The sequence below is a fragment of the Lacerta agilis genome, chromosome 6 (assembly GCF_009819535.1).
Source record: "Lacerta agilis isolate rLacAgi1 chromosome 6, rLacAgi1.pri, whole genome shotgun sequence".
Classification (NCBI taxonomy): Eukaryota; Metazoa; Chordata; class Lepidosauria; order Squamata; family Lacertidae; genus Lacerta; species Lacerta agilis.
In genome coordinates this window covers 40318396-40342895 of record NC_046317.1, presented here as the reverse complement: position 1 = coordinate 40342895, position 24500 = coordinate 40318396, and the positions used below count along the sequence as shown (strand labels likewise).

The window sequence follows — 24500 nt, the reverse complement described above, 5'->3', positions numbered from 1 at the left end:
TTGTAAGCCCATTTCAATAATGATCCAGTTGTGTCTCAGTGTGTTATGAAGATACAGAGGTCTCTAACAGAATCTAACCTGCTATAAACTGTTATAAAAATGCTTTTTTACTCTCGTTATCCTTTCACCATATTCATTTGAAGAAAAATATATCACATTTTTACCTGTTTGTTTAAGATTCCTTTGCCATCTGTATCAGCAAGGTCCCAAACCTAAACAATTAGATGAAAGAAGCACTTGAAGTACTCCCAGAAATATATTTTCCCCACTCTAATGAGCAACAGTTTTAAATAATAACCCCAAACATTTAACCACATTATCTTAACAGTGCATTGATGAAAAGTGTTATTTATTCTGTACCCAACACCTGGGGCAATAGTATGAATTTCAGTTTAATGTTGAGGCTTTAGTTTTGGCAAAAGGGAAAACAGAGCTCTAACAAAGTTAATAGCTCAACAAACTGAAGGAAGTATAAAAACGTCAAAACAAAACATTCATACAGGAAATATGTGCAATCACTTTTCAGTGCTTTAAGTTACTCTTCTCTCATTTTCAGGCACTTTCATAAATTTCAAGGAAGTACGTTTTTCTATCTCTAACCAGTGCACATTCAGGCATTCTGAAGTGTCCTATGTTGAAAAATATTCCAAGCTGCAACTGGGTCAGTCCTTAGAGAAAGTAAATGTAGAGGCCACCATGCACCAGAGAGATAAGCAAGCCGAAGCCTATTTAAATTGGCTTCGATGCACCTAACTATGGGCTGGATTGTGACTACTGAGCGCTCCACAAAACACCCAATTTTTGTTTCATTCAGGCCTACAATCGTATGCACCAAGACAGGGCGGTATCTCTCCACCCCAACACCCATATTTGATTCACAATTAATACCTTCCCAAGTATCAAGTCTGTCAATCCTGATTTTTTAAGGAAGACGGCTGCGTCGGAAGCCAACACCCGCCCAGAGTTACCAGGATCAACCTGCAAAAGGAAGGCATATTGAAGATTTGTTATGTAGCAATTTAAAAGTTTTGTTACTGACTTACTTGGACGACTTGCTGAACTACTATTAAGGGTACAACACATTTATTACCTCTGCAAAATTGTTTATTTATATGCAACTACAAAATGATAACAGTGGCCAAATACTGTAGCCAGATGATCTTTTTAAAACTATTGAGTACTTAGAAGCTACAGATACACCAGGCTCTGTATACTGGGAAACAAACTAAAGTATTGTGAGGGCCTTTCCCCAACTCCACCTTTACCCTAGAAGAGCAAGGGACAACGATGGAAGGTACAGAACTGGCAGTGTTTTCCTGGAAGTACTTGCGAGGCTTCTCACTAATTTCGATTGTTAAGGTCAAAAAGACTGACAACGTCAGGCAGCTAGCAGCTGACAGCACAGCACTACATTTTCCTTGCCAGAAGGAAGAGCAGATACACTGTGACTAGAGCAGCTATCCAATGTTTATCTTAGTTTGTTTTAACTGTATAATACTAGAGCGTTGCTTTGCTTCTTTCCAGTCTGTGACTTGTACATTTCATTTTTTCTACACTGTGGTAGCCTCTATGGTGCCCTCCATATGTTGTGGACTACCACTCCCAGAATCCCTGACCATTGGCCATGCTGGTTGGAACCAATGGAGTTGTAGTCCAGCAACATTCACATTCGGTACCTCAACACAACCATGGTCCAATTGGTCCATTTAATCCCCTTTCCTGTCTTTTGCAAGATCCCTACAGCTGCCGGCCAGAAGCTCCTCTTCTCTTTGTTTATAATTTCTTTTAGCGTGCTTAGTGTGTGTTTTGCTCATTCAAATGTTGCATTTTTATAGCAGCATTCAGTCATCCAGACTGTGCTAGAGAAAAGCCATGCAATTCTTACAATATTATATTATGAATTTACTTCTACTTTGATTTGAAATAAAAGTTCCTATTAACTACTACTAATTGTCTCTAGATTATGCATCAATGTAATGAATATTTGCTAACAGGTACTTAAGCCAGACGTTAAATATCTCTGCATCTAAAAAAAAGACTGGGAATCCATAATCCATAAACAGTCCTTATTTAGCTCTGTAACAATGCAAAAGGGCACTTCCATTCTACCAAAGCTCGATGGTACAGACCTAATGGCTAGGACTGCCAAAACAAACAGTAATTTAGATGCAATGCTAGTCTTGTGGCAATGCAGGCAATTGAAACTTTTGGGTAATCAGAACAGAGACATTTGCCCTCTTGTGGGCAGCATAGTACCCAAAGGCAGGTCCTTTTTTGTTATGATTAATTCATTTCATCTAAACATAAAGAAATGCAGGACTGATGAGAGGTATATATTCATCATGCAGAAGGGAATATATATTTACAGCTGTCTTGTTATTTATATATTAAGGGTTTTAATTTATTTATTTTGTGCTTTCAGTTTCCAACCTGGCCTTTATTTTCTGGTACTTACAAATATTGGAACTACGTTAAACTTTAAGAGCTGTCCAGACTGATAGGCTTAAAGCACAGTCAGTCAAGCTGAACTATGCATTCAAAGACATGACCTAAGAAGCTACTGGACAGAATTTTTACTGAAGATATGCTTGGTTGCTTCAACAAGGAGACATAATGAGCCACAGTATATTCCTCTTATAATGGTATAAATCCATTACTGTCTGGTACGAGAGGTTGGTGGGGCCTAGAGCAATTAGCTTTTGCAATAATTGCTGATTTGTACTGGTACAAGTGATTGTTTGTATAAATATGAATGTCATAAACAGTCCATTGTACTGCAAAGCTACTGAAATATCCTAAGAATTAACTTCACACCCAAAATATTTATTTCATTCTATTGCCTAAAGGCAAGAAGAAATTATCTGTTTTATTCTCCTCTTTAATATGTCCATCCATAACTACCAAAGGAGGAGATATTTTAAAAGCAAGTATAAGCCCAGGAAGCCAGCCACACTTACCTGTCGATAGAACTTCTCGTACACAGGATTTGCACTTGACAGCTTTGTTGGAGGGGAGAGAGAGAAAAAGTTTTTAAAATACTGCTCGATTTTAAAGACTGTAATTAAACAGGGAAGACATTAGCTTTTTCTGTCATAAACAGTCCATTGTACTGCAAAGCTACTGAAATATCCTAAGAATTAACTTCACACCCAAAATATTTATTTCATTCTGTCAGGTAAGCGTTCAGAGAAACAGAGACTATCCATAATTGCATAGAAGAGCAATATACAATACATTACAAAGTCTTATGTGGCTAGAGATTCACATTCATAGGAAACCACTAAATCTATAAAAAGATCCTACAGCAGACTCACCAATGTACTGAGGAATAAAACTTTACAGGCATGAAACCTACTTTTTCAGATGCATCTTCGTGTCCATGAAACTTCATGTCACAGTACACTGGTGGCATTTTGAAGACTTGTAAGACTATTTTTGCTAAAACAGACTCTGGAATTTGCTGCAGTTACATTTAAGGTTTGGCTGTGTGTTCTGAAGCATGTGGTTATCATGGCGTCTTTGAATGCAAACCTTAGATTTGATTATTCATTGGTCTGGCATGGAATTCAAGTAAAATAGGCGTGTCATTCATCGAGACACACAAGCTTGCTGTTTGACCTAGTTTGTACGTGTTTTTTCAACTCTTACATAGCAGAATTTGTGGAATGGGAATATCAGTCCTGGCTATAGTCAGTGGGATTTTGTGATTCACAATTATTGTTACACATGCGGAATGCTGCTAAATCCCAAAGCGTGCAAGTGTTCAGTTTATATAATGTTTCAGAGTGGAAAAACAAATGCACATAACTTCAGGTCATATCAACAGCTAGCTAATTTCACAGCACTGTATATACACTGCATTTGCGACCCCCCCCCCCCCATAATTGTTAACAATTTGTCACTAAATTATTACAAATTTAAAAGCTGCCTCCCTCCTACGGTACGTCCCCTCTATTTTCCTCCCTTATTTTACATATTGCATTTGAGACAAGATAGGTTAATATGCTTTAAAATAAGCTGAATACTCTTAACACAATATTGCCTATCAATGAAGCACATATATGAAGGAGATCAGCAATCTTCAACCTCGGGTCCTTAGACACAGTTGGGCTAGAGCTTCCAATATCCCTGATCACTGGCTAAACTGGCTGTGGAATATTTGAGTTTGCAAATGCAACAGGACCCAAGGTTGAAGGATCAAGTATTGCAGCTTCCAAACTTCAAAGTAGTTTTGGTCAAAGATATTCGGACAGAAATTATAGTAAACGATTCTGTATTGCCATGGTATTCCTTATATGCAGAACAATCCTATATGCATTTACTCAAAAGCAAGTCTCATGGTGTTCAGTGGGGCTTAATCCTAAAGGGTACTTTAGGATTACAGTTTTAAAATGACTATTTTAAAAAGACAGCTGTGCCTTAAATTGTAAAATTTTATATAATCTAAACTGATTGGGTTGAACTAGTCCTAGATCTGACATAGCTCCAAACATGTTTAACCTGGGAGGAAAGGCCCATTCTGTGGCATAATTCTATCATTTTCTAAGATCACTGAAATGCAAATCTGGATTACCTGAAATACATTCAAAATTCAGTATTTTTGGCACATATTCCTCCCCACCCCACCCCCCGGGTCTACAGCAGATTAGAATTGCTGTACAAGTTGCTGCTACTCTGAGTTTTAGCTGTATCTGTTTTTAATTCATGTTGTGATCTGCCTTGGTTGCTGCACGGGAGAAAGGAAAGACATGAAATGAAATGAAATGAATATATAAATAGTAACACCACAGTTACTAACATTCTTAACTGTACCCAAGAGCTTAGAGGGAAATTGCATTTCCAGAAAACAGTGACTCTACTCAGCACATTAACAGAAATTCCCCAAAAGAAACTAGTTCTACAGCAGAACAAGCTTACACAGCAACTTCCACCAGCTGGAAGCATCATACACATCTCCAGCTCCTGGAAAGATTCCATCAACAGTGTCTCCGGAAATTGTTACATATCACTTGGGAAGACAGGCGAACTAATGCCAGTATACTGGAAGAAGCAATGATCACCAGTGTTGAAGCAATGATTCTTCAACATCAACTTCGTTGGACTGGTCATGTTGTTTGGATGCCTGATTATTGTCTTCCAAAGCAACTACTCTATTCGGAACTTAAAAATGGAAAGCGTAACGCTGGTGGTCAACAAAAGAGGTTTAAAGACTCTCTCAAGGCAAATCTTAAAATGTAGTATAAACACTGACAATTGGGAAACACTGGCCAATTGGAGAACAGCCTTTACCAAAGGTGTCATAGACTTTGAAGACTCTCGAACTCAGGATGAAATGGAGAAACATGCTAAGAGGAAGGCACGCTTGGCAAACCCTCACCATGATCACCTCCCGCCTGTAAACCTATGTCTCCACTGTGTGGATCCAGAATTGGCCTCCACAGTCACTTACAGGTTCACTGTTAAGACTGTGTTCATGGAAGACAACCTTACTCTGCTACGAGTGATCGCCTAAGAAGAATGCTGCAAAAATGGATTGTCCTTTTAAAAATAAAAGGTGTCAACTTTAAACAGGAATTCTTTTTAGCAAAATTATTTTCTTTTTAGCACAATTATTTTCTAAAACATAATAAGATGTTTCAGGAACAAAGACACAGTAGGGGCAGGGGGTTGGAGAAGGAGATCATCCGTTGATCATTGTTGTCAACAGCCAGTTAGTAGGTGAACAACTGACCCTACACCAAAGCCTGAGTGGGTGTGCATTTGTCCCCTTCTGTTTTTTAAATAAGTCATCCTGTACTTGTGCAACTATCAGAATTTGCTTTCTGCTTGTAACACAAAACAACCCCTTAAGTCCACTTGGAACATTAGTTTGAATTTGTGCAGTAATTAGGCAGTACATTCTATAATAATCTGATGCTGCTCTTCCAAAATCCACTCAAATTTGTTAAGTGTTGCTCAGGATTAATACATTAACAGATATCCACAAATACCAGGAAGGGAAAATAGTTTTGCTAAACCACTGTGGAAGTTCAGCCATTAAGTCAACGTTCAGTACTCTGTCTTTTCCCCAACAGAGCAATTAATAATATCACATCTTCGTTCAACTACAGCAATGTCATCATTTTGTTAGCAAAACATTACTACGCCAAACCTATTGTTACTCTTGAATAGGAAACATATGCTGGTTCACATCCTGTGCCTTCACCACTCTAAAATTCCAAAGCAGTCTCTCCATCCAGTCTCTCCTATGCAGTTTAACATCTGAACAACAGATGCAAATTACATTTTCTGTATAATGGCGAAAGCTTGGAAGGTCTTCTGCTTTCACTGGCAAGAGACCCATTTTATGATAAAAGTCAAACTGGGCAACAAGACAATCAGATTTCTCTTACAGTGAATAGAATTATTCATACAGCAATATAAGATTTTTCTGGAAATCACAGGTAAAGAAATATTATATACCTGAAACAAAATTCTTGGAATTAAGACTGGTAAGTTTCTTTATTTCTTACACAAGGATGTGTTAAACTGCAAGCGCCCCCCGAACACCAAGTACGTGGTGTAACAAAGCTGTCACTTAATACTGTATATATTTTCCCTTTAGACCTCAGCTGTTCCAAAAATTCTTGTACATAGTTTACACTGTCACTATTTAAACTGCAAGGCCAAGCACAAGCCCTCTGCTGCTGTACCACCTTCCTGAATACTGTAATTCAGGGTCTCCTCAATCCACTTGCAATGCATTCAGAGGATCTAACTATAAACTTGTGTCTATCAACACATCTTAGCCATACTACGTCACAATGCCCCTCCCCTTCCCTCCCACCTAGGCCCTGTTCTCCCACCCAGATAAGCACCCAGATAGAAAGACATCACCCCTCCACCATCTTATTTCAATATCCTTACATTCTCCTTACTACAAACACAAGAACACCACCAAATTCACCCACACCTCAGACCCAAAAGCACTTGGCAACTGCTGACTTGCATTCAACGAGTGTTCTTCCAGCCATCTGGTAGCATCAGAATTTGTAGCACATATGCTACAAAAGACATCTTGTTGATCTTTGAAACACAGAATAGCTGACTTCCTTTTCCCAATTAAGCTTTCAAACATATTGAGGGAGGAATTCCACTAACCAGAGTGAACACACTGCTGAAACTGGATATTCAACATTAATTTCCCCTTCAAATGCCAACTCGCTCATCCTTGCTGGCTCCAACTCCTCTTTTAGTTCTTCCAGAGGTTCATCTTTGGAAAGTGTTGGTACGCATTGTACTTACAAAAGCAGCAAGGAAGCAATACACTTATCTACCCTTATCTACTTATCTACCCTATCACTGCTTTTAGCAAAGAATGGCTACTTGGATGTTTCCCTCTACATCAGGGGTGTGGGAACTGTTATCATTCCTAGGCCTACATTACATCAGATGCTGCAGTCTAGCAATGGGCAAGGCAAAACACCCAGGACCTAGATGAACTTTTCATGATATATACATACATTGCTAAAAATGAATATATTTGTTTCAATGGATCCTATTCTGGCAATGCAAACTGCAGACACTGTGATTCTGATATGGACTAAGACCCAGGGGAATGGGGATAATCAGGACTACAGCAGGAGGGGAAAGGGTTGAAGTCCTTTATTCTCTGCACCAGGGTCCTCATGTAGATTGCTCTTCAGCCTCCCTCCTGCATCCAGCACAGAAATGGAGGAGAAGGCAGGGATAATGTTAGGATGCCCTAACTGTATAGCTTAACCCCAATGTGCAATAGTAGTGCCATTTGATTTTTTTGAACTGCCAGATCTGAAGTACGACGTTTCAGAGGCAACACAATAAGTTGAGATATAGCATCCCAAACAGGATCGTTCCACAAATTTTGACCTTTTACTCTCACCCACCCCTTCCCTAAAAGTTCTCTTCACTGCCAGTCACTCAAAATTTGTTGCTTATCTCAGAAGATAAAATTCAAATGTTCAACAAGAACTGGGATGGTACCCATTCAAATGTAAGAAGAAGGTCAGAGAGGTGTATTCAAACAAGTGAGTGTCACATGTATTTTGAGATGGTCCTCAAGAAAACTGTATCAACCTCCTGCCTACATGCTTGGAGTACCCTGGACTCAGTAACTTGCCCATCTTTCTTTTCCTAAATAAATTCCATCCACAAAATTTTGTAATGCCATATTTTCTATGTAAAGTGGTTATAATGAGCTACCCAAAAGCAAGCTATATCGTTTCTAGGATTTCAAACATCTTTTTTACAGCTTTATGTCAGGACTATGTACTAGAAAATTTCAAGACCTACTACTTGGCTTAGAATATTCAGGGCTGGCAGCTGCTGAATAGCTCAAGTATGCAACCCAAGAGAAAGGGTTGTATCCAGCGAAGTTGCTCTATTCACACAATTACTTTTGCTTATGCAACAGAACTTCCCCTCCTTCTCCTGCCCCCATGTACCTTCGAGATCTCCCTCTCAGAACTGATTTGGGGAACACACAGGAAGAGGGAATGTTTTTCTAAAAAGCACAAGTCCTTGCATAACCAGAACAAATTTATGGAATCAACCCAAAGTTCTGCATATTGCCTTATCCACAATTCATCTCTCACCTAGAAGATCACTACAGTATAGTGTATAAAATGTATTTGGATAAGTGGATATTATAACTGGATTTCACTTGCATAATGAGTTCTAGCAGTACAAGCTTCAATATAGGCATTTGTGATTATTGCTAGGGTAACCCATAGTACCCATTCTAAACAGTGTTGGAAATTAGCCAGGCACATTTTGCAACTGGTGCAGGCCCAATTGTGACCGCATGGTGATCTCTGGATTCCAGGTTAGTGAATGACATCTCCATCTGGCTGGTCCCTCCAACTTTCTTAAGCAGGTAAGCAGAAGAGCTTATTTACTGCATTTATATCCCACCTTTTTCTCCAAGGAGTACATGGTTCACTCCCCTGCTCAGTTAATCTCTACAACAACCCTGTGAGGTACGTTAAGAGCCTGTGACTGGCCCAAGGTCACCCAGTGAGATTCAGGATTTGAACCCTGGCCTCCCAGGTCCTAGTCTACTTCCTAGAGTACTTCTGCTATGGGGCAGCTATATTAAATTAAGTAGGTAAACAAATACGGGGAAAGCAAAATGTCACTTGGAGAAGGATGTGAAATATTTTCCTTGAATTTATTTGATTATTATTTCTTTGATTCTGGATTGTTTTATTTGATGTTTTAATGTGTTGTAAGCCACTTTGAATTTTTTCCCTTTAAAATTTAAAGCAAATGAAAACGGTGGCGGCGACAACAACAACAACAACAAATTGCATTGGGGGGAATGGTGCCTAGACATCCCATTGTGGTGACTGTAACCCACAAGGTTCCATTTGGCAAATATATATGCATTTCTGAAGCAAAACCAGTACATATTCAACAGTGTTTAATAGGTATCTTACAGATAGTATTCTAGGCTTTAACTCACTTTCAAATGAGTCCATTTTATAGCAATCCTAATTTTATTGGGGCCTTTTAGGACTTTGCTTTGTTTCCAAGTTTACCATGACCTTCACTGCCCAAATTTGGTATCATTTTCAAGTGTTGGAGACCATGGCAAAGCTACGGTTTCGGCGGCACAAAATCAAAGAGCAAGTAAGAGAGTTTTCTGACACAATACACAAGTTTTCACCCACTTGCTTGAAGAGCTAAACACTTAAGTATGGCACAGCAAAACAAAAGCAACAAAGATTAATTCAGGTTCTTAAACAACAGCTGAAAATACAATGTATTCACCTGCTATTTCATTTCGAGTGAGCCCTACTTGGCCCAACAACTCTTCTCTTCCATACACTTCTGTTGCTTTCACTAAGGCAACATTTGCAGGTATTTCCTTTATGGATGTTTGCCCAGGGTTCTCTTTCTATGCGACAAGAATTCCAAAAACATAAAGTGTTTTTTAAGCAGACACTTTCATGGCAAATGAAAGATATAAAGACTGGCAAAAAATAAGCTAATGATTCAGCGATTAAGATGGTCTATAAATCACTAAGCAGGACCAAACCTTATTAGCGTTCTAGTTACTTGTATAAAACGAGGTTTTGGTTTTAATTCTATTCCAACCAGATCAGCATCTCTGCCAATTGTAGAATTTTTTTTTTAATACAGTATATGTAAAAAAGTGTGCCAGAAGAAATGTGAACTTCGATTCCTTACTGAAGATAATCTACTGGTTCAAACTTGCTGTTTTCTTCTCTTTAAAAGAAAAGCACTACTATATTTGCAACTCAACCTTACAAGAAACCAATAATTTTAATGGTGATTCACTCCAAAAAGGAAGTGAAGAAGAGTGAACAAGGAAGGATTTTAGCTTAGCACCATAAAAAAGCTTGATCTAGCAAAACAGAGTATCTCTCTCCACTACACGGTGTACTGACTGAACTTTGTTTTTAAATGTGAAAATCTAGTTCTCTCAGTCCTGATTTTGTTAACATGTTTCTAAACATTGTGAGAAAGTGTTTAGGGATCTTGGATTGCAAAACTTTTCTGTATGCTGCTGCTCCCTATTTACTTCATACAGAAATAATGTATAGATGTGTCTCCATGGGCCTTGCACTTAAAAGTCCGCACTAAGAGAATCTGAATTCTATGCCCTGTTATCAGCTATGCAGATTTCAGCTTGCATCTATTTACTTGTTTTGCAATTTATTGTACTAGAGCAACCCTGTGTCAACTCAGAAGAAATTAAGTAACGTTGGGTCCAATGAAGTTTACTCTCACTCAGGTATGCAGGTACAGGACTGATGCCTGATTGTGTTGTCAGGAGGACAGAGGGTTATGCAGGGCACTGACATCCCACCCTTACTTCCAAAAATGGCTTCTTTCCGCTTTCCCTTTCCGCATTGCATTAATCCATCACCATGACCTTAAACTTCTTAAACTCAGTTTTACAGAGAAAACTGAGGTTCTCAATATGCTAAAAGCAGTACATTTCATGTGATCTCTACATACACACAGCCACCACCAATTCATCAGGCACAATACACAGTATTCCCACAGGTGAACAAAAAAAATGGAGGGGAAAATGTGCATATGAGGTAGTCAGTGCACTATATATAAAATGAAAATTAAATGATATGCTGCTAGGCAACATTTTAGAAAGACTGTCATTTTTCAGAGTTTCTTGCATGCTTCATAACAGTATATTTACAATATAACTTCTGTTTTCAATTATAGTGCAAGCATGCCAGCCATTCTACATGCAAAATTAAAACTACATCCTGATATTTTATTGCAGAGAAGTATTTAACTTTCATTGAGATTTATGTCAAGATCAGCTGACTATACCAGATGTCATAAGTTTTCAAACTGTAGGAAATATCCAACTTGCTAGTTAAATTAGGATACAGTCCAACTTACCCCCAAACATGAAGTGCTTATATTTTTAAAGGGCCATTTTGCTTTAACTAATACTCATTCAGTTTAGCTCATTTTAGTAGCAAACAGATGTAACCCGCACACACAGAGACACGGTTAAAATGACAAGAGCCAATATATTTCATTGAAAAACAAACACTTGGGTGTAGAAAGGCAAGATAAAAATTATTTTTTTTAAAAAAAAAAAGCATGTACCGGTAAGCATCTGAACAGTATTACTGAAATGCCTGCATTCACATTTTTATTGCAGATGTATTGTTAACAGCCAGGAAAACCAAGTCCCATGGTACAACTGCCCTAGAACAGCAGCTCCAGTGTTTACACAGGACTTATGAAGAGCAAAACTCCAGACAAATAGCTTTCCAAATTTATGTCAGCGTGGTTAGACACTTGCATACAATCTTACATCCACAGTAAAAAAATAAAATGGTGGGAAAGCTCTGTGTGCACAAAAGTGCCATGGAGCATACATTGTACTGAGAATAAAAATTGCATATTATACCTCTGAATTCAAAAGGAAAAGTTCAAAACTTTTAACTGCCAACAAGGCCAAGTCCCATTAAGACAACAACTAAGCCAAGTTTCATTGGCCAATTCATAAAAATACATATTCTAATCCTTAATGAATAAAAAATTTCTAACTTTCAATCAAAGTAAAAGTTGACAACATTGTGACAATATATTCTACAGACTCAGAAACTAGCATGTTGATCAGTGATTAAGTGGGTCTACTTTTTAGTAATACACACCAAAATCCCTTACCATGAAAGAATATAGGAAAACATGCCACAGGGTCAGATTTCCAGGGTATGCCTTTCAAACATACAGGCTGAATTTTTATTTTAAATGGAAATTCACTGTTCATATAGGCAATTAATGAAAATAGGATTGAAAAACCACACATGCTTCCTGCTTAACAAGGAGTGATCAAGGTGGTTAACATTCAAAATACAAAACAATTAAAACAAAGCCAAAAACCAGAAGTGGAATAGCAGATAATTAAAACCCAGTCAGCTTAGAATACCAAAACAAATAGAAAGGCAGCCTAAATAGGCAGCACTGGAGACCAAAAAAAGGAGAGTGGAGAGCAAGCTACTTCCACTGGAAGTTGAAGAAAATGCCATATCATTTTACTATTCTTTTGTTTCTTATTATGTTATGTGTTGTTGTGTTTTTATATTGTCAACCATCCTGTGATCCTTGGATGAAGGGCAGCATGAAAATTAAATACATAAATAAATACTATATACAATTCACCCAATGTATCAGTTAGTTGATCAAAGACAATGCTTTTGCAGAACTTAACTCTCCTTGCCTTGCCACCCCAGCCTGAGGAAGAATTATACAGAACTGAGTGTAGTGAAAGAACAAAGATTCTCTCATTGGGGAAGAAATACATTAGAACGCAGTGGACCCATATTATATATATAAATATATAAAAGTGATGCAGTTGCACTTTCAGTACATTCAGAGGGACTTGTTTTCAGGACAAAAAGTATGCATTCAAACCATTTGCACCACACTCTTATGTCTGTCTTCTCTTTAGGGAGCTTCAAAGCTGAGCAAATATCCTAAGCTGGGATTTCAATATCTACACTTAGAATTTTAGCCACTTACAGGTTCTTCTCTGACAAAACTATCAAGTTACTTTGATGGAACTGTACTGTTTGAATACAGGTGGCCATACTACACGTAGCTTGATCACCACAGTTTGAATCTTAAAAATATGCTTAAGGCTCAGATGCTCAACTGGGATGTTCCATTAAATTGGTCCCACAATACTGAATGCACAGTTCCTGGTAGATACGATCCATGGTGGAACACTCCGCCGAAAACCTCAGTGATCAGGCAGTCCCTGAGGTTTCCTGGGCCCAAGTTGTTAAGGCTGGTACATTAATACAAGAACCTTGAACCTGGCCCAGTAGTGCATCTGGTACACAGGCTGAGACACTACCTGCCCACGGACTGTCTCGCCAGAGTGGTGCATGCTCTAGTTATCTCTCGCTTGGATTACTGCAATGCACTTTATGTGGGGCTCCTTTGAAGGTGACCCGGAAACTACAACTAATCCAGAACGCAGCAGCTAGACTGGTGACTGGGAGCGGCCGCCGAGACCACATAACACCGGTCTTGAAAGACCTACATTGGCTCCCAGTACGTTTCCGAGCACAATTCAAAGTGTTGGTGCTGACCTTTAAAGCCCTAAACGGCCTCGGTCCAGTATACCTGAAGGAGCGTCTCCACCCCCATCGTTCTGCCCGGACACTGAGGTCCAGTGCCGAGGGCCTTCTGGCGGTTCCCTCACTACGAGAAGCCAAGTTACAGGGAACCAGGCAGAGGGCCTTCTCAGTAGTGGCACCCGCCCTGTGGAACGCCCTCCCACCAGATGTCAAAGAGAAAAACAACTACCAGACTTTTAGAAGACATCTAAAGGCAGCCCTGTTTAGGGAAGCTTTTAATGTTTAATAGATTATTGCATTTTAATATTCTATGGGAAGCCACCCAGAGTGTCTGGGGAAACCCAGCCAGATGGGTGGGGTATAAATAAATTATTATTATTATTATTATTATTATTATTATTATCGGTAGTGGTGCAAGTGTTTGGGCACTGAAGTTATGTACTGGAGATAGTCTGTCCCCAATAGCCATCGAGCAGCAGTTTTGCCCCAGCTGGAGTTTCCAGACCAAGCAAAAGGGTAGCCTCACATAAAGTGCATTTCAAGTAATCACTGTGGCCCAACTATCCCTGTCCAAGAATGGTAATAGTTTGTGAACCAAGCATAGCTGCTAAAAGGCACTCCTAGCCACTGAGGCTACCTAAGTGTCTAGCAACAAACACAGATCCATGAGCAACCCCAAACTCCAAATCTGTTCTTTCAGAGAAAGTGTAACTCCATCCAGGAAATACAAAGGAACACAAGCCAACAGTGCCTCAATCTTCTCAGGGTTAAAGTTCATCTTACTGGCCCTAATTCAGTCCACTGTCGCACTCACACAGTGGTCCAGTTCATTCACAGTGTATCCCCATTATGATGTTATAAAGAAATTACAGCAGCATGTCATCAGCATACTGGTGACACTTTGCATCCAAACTCCTATATGAAGGAACTGGGTGTGGTCATTAGATGTTAAACAGCACCGGGGACAAGATTGATACCCTGTAGTACACCATAGCACAAGCATTATGGGGCCAAAACACTATCTGCCATTTATACTTTCTGGAAAAGACCTTGCAGGTAGGAGCAAAACCACTATAAAACAGTGCCCACAATATTCATCCCACAGTGCCAAGTCCAGGAGGATGGTGTCAAAGTCACCAAGAAACTGAGAAGCAGAGTCACATTCTCCCTGTCCCACTCTCAACTGATCAGTTCCCAAACTGCCCCTGAACCCAGAATGAAACAGGTCCAGACAAATTCACATCCAAACCAGAACTGGAACTATGGCTTCAGGTGTGTGGATTTCCAGATCTCAATGGCAAAACCAAGGGTCGGCCATGAAATCTGAACTACACATGCTTACCAACCAAGTGGGACCAACTTCTAAGTAAGTATGTGCAAGAGAGGCCTGCAAGTGAGACATGTACAGAGTTGTGTTCTGGGCTCAGTTCAGATAGGACTATAGCCTCAAGCTTTCATTTTTGTATTGCTGTTTTGTACTGAATTGCTTTATTATATACCACCTTGGTGTTATTTTATTGAGTAGCAGTACATTAATATTTCAAATAAACAAAGACTTCATTGTTGTATTCATTTGCAAACATACTGCTATGCTAACTGCATAGTTGAAGTTAAGCAGCTACTAGTTTCCCCACCACAAATAGTGCCGATACAGCAACTCTTAATTCCTCTTTCAGCATACCAAAGTCTGCAGCTGTGTATACACTATAGTTTTAAAGCACATTCTCTCCCTCAGAGAATTCTGGGCACTATAGTTTACCCCCCATAGAGTTCTACTTCCAATAATTGCACCAGGTACATGGAGTAATGAACAAGAACATAAATACACAACACCTACACTCATGATGATTGTACTTCCTGTTTACACATATAAGACCAATTAGCATGAAGTGAGGTAACCAAGACCATCCCAAAAATAAAGGATCATTTTATATTAACTGAACTGAAATTCATTATTACAGAGGGATATTTCTACATATATAATCTTTGAATTAAGAGTACATTAGGCTTATTTGTAGCACTCTATTTTAACCCATGTTGAAGTGGGTTCTTGCCATTGTGCTGGAGAAAACTTTTTGCAGCACCTACAGTCCAAACCTAACCATGCTGACACATCAGTAACTCCCACTGAAATTGATGGGGCTTACTCCCAGGTAAGTGGGGTTAGGACTGCAGCCCTAGTTTGTTCTGGGACACAGGAAAAACAACGTGTTTACCATTGTATATAGATATATATAGATGTATAGAACGGGGGGGTCCCTCATTTTTGTATTTTCTAATGCACCTTTTGTTTCTATTGGTTATTTTACTTTATTTTGTTTAACTGAAAAAAATCAATTAAAAAAAATAAAATTAAAAAAAGAAAAGTAAGGTGTTTGCAAAAAGTGAACCACAGAAGCCAAAATGGAAAAAGAGAGAACAAGGGCAGCCCAGTGAAAGGGGAATTGCTGCCTTTTGCCCCCTCCCCTTTTGTCAACACTGTGCCCTGGCTCTCATTGAACTTGGGAGCCAAGGTTCTCCTCAAAGTGTTGCCACGGCTTTCCCCTGGGGAGTCACATTGTTCTAGACACATTTTGCGACAAGGAATTTCATTAGCGCAAGCAGTTTCTGAGCTCTGGGCTGAACCTAAGATTTCAGATTAAAACTGCAAAGTGGAAGGAAAGCAGGACCTTTTTTCTACCTCCCAACTTCCAGCTACTCTCTGAAGACTGGAGAAGAGATCCTCCTAAGAATATTAGGGGGGTAGGCAGGGAAAGGACTAGACCATGTGAAAAATGAACACAATATTTTAGCTGCAGTTCATTCATTTTCAGCTTTGTATTCTAGTTATTAAAAAAGCACACCTAGACATTCCGTTGTTAAACCCATAACCTAGGTTTAAGGTGCCATTTAGCTCCTAACTTTCATATCTCAGTTTCTAACACTGCTGATCACAACTAGTGTGCAGGAATGCCCTGGCTCTGACTGAACTTGGCAGGAGTCAGGACGCTCCTCAAAGTATTGCCTCTTGTTCTGCGGCGTCTCCACCCGGGTGGGGGAAGACAAGTGGCAATGTTGAGCGCTGGAACACCTCCCTCTGAATGGCAGAAGTGGTGGGGCAGGCGGAGTGCCGCCTCTTGCACTTCTGCCGCCTGAGGTAGCCGCTTCACCCCATGTCATGGGTGGGAGCACCTCTGGAGAAGAAATAACAGGTATTAGGTTGGAAAGAAGTCCTACAGAAAGAGAGTCTGTCTTTCTGAATGCATGGAGTGGGGAATACAACAAAGAACAGTGCAGTAGGTGCAACATGAGGAAACCCTACAGAGGGTTAAAAAGAAAAAGACTCAGAGAGCCATAACACACCCACCCCACCAAGATTATTATTACTACATTTCTAGCCCACCTTCCCTCCAGGGAGTTCAAGATGGTGTCCGTGGCGCTTTCCCTCCCCATGTTATCCTCACAACAACCCCGTGAGGAAGATTAGGCGAAGAGGCAGCGAATAAACACCAAGTTTCCCGGGTGAGTGGAGATTTGACCCCTTGTCAGCCCAACTCCTAAGCCCGTCACTCTTCGCCACACTAGAATGACAAGAGCCGCGGAGCGGAGACGGAATTCCGGGCGCCCGCTAGACACGTTCTCTGCGTTACGAGCTTTGCGTAAGGCGCAGCCCACGTCGTCCGCTTATGCGAAACAAGGCGCGGAGTCCCCCGTGGGAACCACCGGCGAAGTGAAGGGCGGCAGCTTTGGGGCAACAGCAGAACTTGGGAGGTGGGGGGGGGGGGGGAGGAGGAGACTAGGGAGGAAGACTTAGAGAGCACGGAAACAGGAGAGGCTGTTCACAAACAAGGCGCCTCCTCAGAAGTAAGCCCCGCTGGGTTCCAATAGGCGCCCCAGAGAGACAGAGATGGAGGGCGGGTGTTGCGAAGGGGGGCGCAGGCGGAAGCGCCCATAGGGGAGACGCGGGAAGGGAAAGGGCTACAAGGAGGAATGGAAGCGGGAGGCGGCCAGGTCACAAAGGAAACTCTTCTAAGGGAAGACGGCGGGAGCGTGGGAGCCAGGCGAGGCTTCCCCCGGCTGCCTCCCCCGCTCAAGCTAACCACCCCACTACCCCGCAACCTACCTCCCTCCCTCCCTCCCCACCGAGCGAAAAGCGAGCAGTCCCTACCTGCGTTAAGGAAAGATGAGCGGCCATGCTGCTTCCATCATGCACCGGCCGGACAGGGAAGAGAGGGCGGGAGGGGGGGAAGAGCAGCACCCAGGAAGGCCCGGCCCGAGCAGGCAGACGCTCGCTGGCTCCGTCCCTCCACTCTCTGCCCAACTTCGGCAACTTCCCGAGCCACCCCCAGCCAGGCCCCGCCCTGCGTGCGGCCCGTCCGCTGCGCAGCAAAGCCCGGCGCCCGGATCCCTTCCCGGCACAGCCCCCTCTGGAGCGGAGCCACCACCGATCAACCGCTCAATTCGGCCTCCGATCGGAGGAATACTATTACGCTCGCCTGGCCCGGCCAGGAAGAGGGTTCGGCTCGACCTCAGTTAAGCTCGGCGGCTACGAAAATGCGGACTGGAGTCGTACAGAGGCAGAACTTGGGAGAGCTTTCTCGTTGGGCGTACGCGTTGTGGTGGCTAACCTCCGTTGTGTAATACTCTAAAGTAGATCTCGCCGTGTTCGGTGCTGCTTGCTCCCGAGTAAGCACGCCCTACGATTGCAGCCTTACGGGCCATTTCCTTGGTAAACGATCTCACAGCACAAACTGTAAACCTGGCAAGCCACAAAGCATTTTCCTTTCTTAAGGATAGATCCGCTTAAGCTCAAAATGAATTGTTAGGGAATTGCGTTTCTGCTCTTCCTAAGAGAAGCTCTTTTATCAGTTAGACGGCCTGTATCTCAATCTTCTCTAGTATTTTAAAGTGCACATTATCCGGTTCTGTTTTCCTCCTGCCTCAGTATAGATAGCAGCTTTACAACAAACACCTAAAACCCTATGCATATTTACTTAGAAGTAAGCCCCATTGAATTTCGTGGAACCTAATTCTGACTACGTGGGAGGGCTTTTTTCAGTTCTCTTGTTCCTATTTTATTCAAAAGTGTAGATGCTGCCTGCATGGCTTCTTTGGAGTTAAGTTGGATACAAAATACAAATAGGATCAACAAAATACTAAATCTATACAACAAGGATGGGGAACCTGTGGTTATTGGACTACAACATTATCAAGGACTGCCTCTCCCCATATGAACTGACCCAGACAGACCCTGTGCTCATCATCTGAAGCCCTACTCTGCATGCCCCCTCCATGAGATGTCCAGAGGGTGGAAACCTGATAACAGGCCTTTTCTGAGGTGGCTCCCCACTGTGGAATGCTTTCACCAAGGAGACTCGCCTGGTGCCATCACTACATATCTTTCAGTGCCAGGCGAAACCATTTTTTCAACCAGGCCTTTGGCTGTTAACAATCCATGACTTTTTAAAGCCGGTGTGTTGTTTTTAATGATTCCCCCCCACACACACACACACCGGTTTTAATTAATGTATGAGGTTTTGCTTTGTCATTTTGTTTTCATAAAGATGCCTTGAATTGCCTGCAGCAAGAGAAGTAGTTTAATAAATTTAATGAATACTAATAATCACCCCTGACCCCTGGCTGTATTGGCAGGGGCCAGTGGGTGTCTAACAATATCTGGTGGGACAAAAGTTGTCCATCTGTGTCTTAAGAGGACTGATAAGTAATTTAGAAAACAATAATAATAAGAGAATTAAAATAAAAAGGCAGCTGACTGTTAGTTTATTAAGAGACAGTGCCAGTGCAGGCCAGGCAATTGTAGATCAAATTAATACAGCATCCAGCAGGCAGAGAAGAGCCTTCAGCAATGTGTAAGAGTCCACAAAAGTGTCCCTATTTTTATCTGTGAAATGCTGGAGAGACTGTGATACTTCTGTACGTAGGCCAGGAACATATCTGCAGATTCCTTCGATCCTCTGAAACAAATGGAAGTCGCCCAGTAGCAGAGGTTAACATATTCAGCCCCAAGGTTGCCATTTAAAGTCACTACAAAACTAACAAACTTGAATAAATATCATATGACCTTCAAGCAATGTACAGTATAACTGCCAGAGGTTTAGCCACTACTCACACGCTACTCAGTAATGTACTCTGACAGAAATAGAGCATGAAATGATACCGCCTGCACACTAGCACCGTACAGTTTATTTTATCTTCAACAAGCACAAGGAGCTTTGATACAGTCTGCTGAAAACAGCCTTTTCTCACTAAACAGACCATAAATCATAGAAGTGGCTTTCTTCTTTATTTTACAAAGTTGTCCATGTAACACATTGAACTTTAAAACAACTGTCACAGCATGGGGGGGCCCCGCTGGCGAGGGGGCGGGAACTGATACTGAAAAGGGAAAAGATCCCCAGTTAGTTGCATGGACTCTAGGTTCAAATTAGGCAACACATGTGCACACATAGGCAGAGCGATATCTCCAACATTCATACAAAGTCAACACATTGTTGCAGCAATGTACAAGAAAGTACTGTATTGGTTGCAAACCAGCTGTCCTCTGGAGGGCCAAGGTACATGCAACACAGGGGATCTCTAACTGGATTTTCCTATGGTTTTATTTTTGTCCACAGCCTGGGCAAAGAGAGAAAATACACAAAGGAAAACATAACATACGTGCCCACAACATCCCAAGAAACTGCCACAGCCCACTAATCAGGGAAAGTGCTGGCAACACGATCCATGTGGAAACAGATGCAGCCAGTCTCCCACATGTTGATCCAGGAGCACATTGCCATGTTTCAAACAGGAAAAAGGCAGCCAAAAGCTCATGGAGCCCTGTTGCACACTTTGCTAAAACACAAGCTCACATGCTCAGGAGGTTGCTGCCATTGATCTCTCATGGCCTTAAGCACCAAAATAAAATGTAAACCTTATCTTAAACCATGGTAGCTTTAAACTAGAATATATGAGAAACCTTATCTTAAACCATGGTAGCTTTAAACTAGAATATATGAGAAATTGTAACTGATGGTTGAATCACCATGCCCATTGTATGGTGTAGGGTCAGGACATGGTAATGCTTTTTAGCAGGATGAATTTATAACGTCTTGTTCGATTTACGGTAAATATAATTATATCAAATTGTGAAAAGCCTCACAGAACCATAGCTGTCAACCTTCCCTGCTGTTCCCCACTGCTATAAGGGAATTTCCCGCCAAAAAAGGGAAAGGTTGACAGCTATGCACAGAACCTTGACCTCTAAGCCATCAGGATACTACAAGGTCTCACTGAGATGTGTTTGCTTTCCAGTCAAAGAAGCCATTTTGTGTAAATTGCCTGCCCTGGAGTTTATTGGAATGAGTTTTAATTTTTAAGTGTGCTTTTGGGTATTAAAGGGCTAGTACCCTCTGGGCAAGATCTTTATAAGCTTAGGCTGTTCGATTACATATATGTAAAACTTCCTTCTGTAATGATTGGTTCTATTGTTTTATAAATAAAAAAAGTTTAAAGAATACAGCATTACTTCACTAATGCACAATGATGTTCAGACAAAGAGTATGAATGTACCAGAATTTTAATGCTGAAAACTGAAGTGTCTTCAGCGATTCATTTGTGCCATATCTGACAGGTTGTATGTCAAATTGAATGAGAATGCCGGTGATGGTGGCCGTGCTAATTATTTGACTCATGGCAAGAACAAAGGTCTCCTTGGGTATATGTTAATGACCTTACTTATCAGGAAACATAGGATAGAATTCAAACTATACAGAATGGTCATGCTGCCTGAGACAGGCCTGCAAAATGTCATGTATTGTTCTTTTGACAAGTCTGCTAATTTTTTTTGCTGTTTTCCCTAGATATCTTGGTACTGGAGTCCAACGTTGAAGGAAACCAGCTTGTGTATTTCTGAATGAGCCCCAGCTCTGGAGCTAAACATGAGCCTAGATAATCTGTGTTCAACTGTGTGTGGAAACCTGATAGCTGTCATAACACAATAAACTCTTACCTTTCCATTTTACTTACTAGAAGAATTGTTGTGGTTGTGCATGTAATGTTCTTGCTGTCCATTCTGCCCTTTTAGGAGTATCTTCCTGAACAGTGTCCCTTGCAATACTGTGTACTACCTGCATAACAGTATAGTGTTTAATGTGATGGCTATGCCCTGGGGTGGCACATCCCCTTTTGCCACCTGAGACGGAATGGGAATGTAGTAGACAGTAGTAAAACTCAGGCCTCAACTTTTGTGACCACCTTTGTTGCTTGTTTCTTTATTTGTTTGTCAGAGTGAACTTCACTGGATGAGGCCCCATCTAGAGACTATACATTTAAAGCTGTATCATACAATTTTAAATGGTGGTGGCTTCCTCCAAATAATCCTTCAAATAATCTTAAGGCGCTGAGAGTTATCTGGAGACACCCTATTCTTCTTACAATTTCCAGAGTAGTTTAACATTCAATCCTTCTTCCCAAGGAACTCTGGGCTTTTTCTTTCTTTCTTTCTTTCTTTGTGTGTCTTCAAAGATATGCTGGGACATGCATTTCTTTTTGGCTAACAATGGATGCTGTGAGCCTGGCAACTTTTTGATACAAATGCATGTTCAGGAACACCATACAAACATATCATACACGAGTATACACCATATAAAAATACAGTTTGAGAAGGGGTGTGAGGCTGGTCACAGTTTGATTTGATCTTGGATTATTTATTGTGTAAGTATACTGAATGCTATTGCCAGTTTGTTGTGGGGAGACTGTGAGCAGATTGATGGTGATTTTAAGATGTACTCTGCACAAAGGATGATGACCAAACCAGTGTATTTAAAACAAACTGGAACACACATTACTTATGAGAAAGGGCCTCCAGAAATCTCTCTCTTCCAACTGCCTGAAGGCCTAGATTCCCGAGGTTTGTTTGTTTGTTTGTTTGAAGATCTAACAGTGAGTTGAAGCATAATGTGGCTGGCTGGCAATGAAGCATTTATATTTCAGGCTGAAGTTATTGTTATGGAAGTACTAAATACAGATTCTTCATTGGGGAAGCAGGTGGACTCTGTGCATGCACATGCCATTTATTTCTGAGGTTCAGAATTCTTAATCATGTATTCCCCTGTTCAAGGTAAACCTCTTGGGACAGCATCATGTTTTGATTAAATATTCTCTGCACATTTTCCTTCTCAGTAAGCCACCATAAAAAATAGCCCACCATAAGATATTGAGACTAATTAAGATTTTATCCTCTCTGCCACAGCTCAGTGTATGGCATTGGGCACATTACTGTGGTGCACTTTAAATCAAAGGGGTTGTTCAGCTAACCATGGCTTATACAAACAACGAAACTGTCCAGTTGCATTTTAAAGCATAACAAATGTATTATTGCATAAGCTTTCATGGATTACCAAAAAGGATGCATTTGATTAAGCAGACTATGTGATCTACTTTACAAGGTTGTTGTGAGGATAGAGAGACTATAAACACTCAGGCAACTCTAAAATGCTATTACAAAAAGTAGAGGGGTGCCTGGGATAGTTCAGATGATAACTTAAGTGTGCAGAGCCTATATATTAGTATGGGAGCATGGATTGCCCCTGCCTGCACACCTCACCCAGGCAAGCCTGTCCCAGCAGATAGCCACACACGGGATTTGCCAAGGACCTAACATGTAAGGTCCAATGTTCGTAGGCCTGAATACCCTGGTTGTATCCCAGATTACTTTTTCTTTGATTTCTAGTTGGGTTTATTTTAAGGTTACCAGATGTCCCCATTTCCTGGGGACAGTCCCCACATTTACAAATCACTATCCATACAAAATCCATCAAAGTTGAAAAGTGTCCCTGGATTCATTGAAAAAAACCTGGTAACCTTAGTTATTTTCATGATTCAAAACCTGACCCCAACCCTCCAATTCAAAATCAGGGACAGGCAGGCTGGATATAGACTTTATTTATTTATTTATTTATTTATTATTCCTTATTTATCAGTATTGCATTTATATCCATTCCACCTTTCCTCCAAGCAGCTGAAGGTGGCATGCATTCATTCATTTCCCCATGTTATCCTCACAACCACCCTGTGAGGTAGGTTAGTCTGAGAGACAGTGACTGGCCCAAAGTCACACAGTGAGTTTTTAATGGCCAAGTGGTGATTTTAACCCTGGTGTCTCAGGTCCTAGTGCACTTAGTATCTCTCTACCTTATTCCACATTTTGGGGAAAAGATAAAGAAGTGACGAGAGGGTATTTTCCCATAGGTCTGGAAATTATGGGGTCCCTTGTTAAGGCCTATGTGGCACTTTTAACTAATTCAAGCTGCAATCCTATGCATATCAATCCCCATGCAATGTAGTTATTGTGGTATGAATCTGCACTTAGCACGTAAGTGCCTTACCTTGATTTAAGTATTTAAAAACTTCAATGCTTAAGTGCCCACTCTTTCTTTGCAAAGGGTAAGGACAGGGAGAAAACCAGAACAGGTGGAGGCAACATAACTTTTCTCAGAGTAGTGAAGCAACTGTGAGAGCAGGAAGCCCTTCCGAACCAACAATAAGTCCTTTCTGTTTTGTTAAGTACAACTGTACCATAGTATCTTTTTAAGGGAGGAGGATGGGCAGAAGACAGGAACAACTTGGGCATACTTCTGTGACCTAGGAACCCTACCCAGTCCAGTGGTCACTGCCTACTTATACTATACATTGATAGTGAAAAGTTACATACTAGAAATATATTGGGTGGAAATCCAGGCAACCATCACTCCTCTTTGTGTTGTGCCATATGACTACATAATGCTTCCATGTGCATTTGGGGTGGAAACTTATAACGAATGGAACTATTCACAATAGTTCAGGAACCTCGTAGTGTGTAAGAGGTGCACATGTGAATTCTCAGCTATAAGTTGTAGTTGAATTAGTATA

The 24500-nt window shown here is 41.0% G+C and overlaps 1 protein-coding gene and 1 long non-coding RNA gene across 5 annotated transcripts in view; one reads left to right on the top strand and one right to left on the bottom strand.

Moving 5' to 3' along the window:
- The window catches only part of EPS15 (epidermal growth factor receptor pathway substrate 15), a 53635-nt gene extending 35686 nt beyond the window's left edge, over nt 1–17949 (bottom strand). For 3 of the 4 annotated variants that reach the window (XM_033152163.1, XM_033152164.1, XM_033152167.1), the window contains exons 1-4: nt 17758–17949; nt 2958–2999; nt 889–978; nt 165–212 (exon numbers count right to left, since the gene is read on the bottom strand). In XM_033152163.1, coding sequence (XP_033008054.1) covers nt 165–212; nt 889–978; nt 2958–2999; nt 17758–17784 — 207 coding nt within the window. In that variant the 5' untranslated portion in view covers nt 17785–17949. The remainder of the gene's footprint in view (nt 1–164; nt 213–888; nt 979–2957; nt 3000–17757) is intronic. The other variant, XM_033152166.1, reaches the window with a different exon arrangement.
- Nucleotides 17399–21612, top strand: LOC117048389. Its single transcript, XR_004426839.1, has 2 exons — nt 17399–17453; nt 21452–21612. It is a non-coding gene; the product is annotated as an uncharacterized LOC117048389 (long non-coding RNA).
- Nucleotides 21613–24500: the final 2888 nt, after the last annotated feature.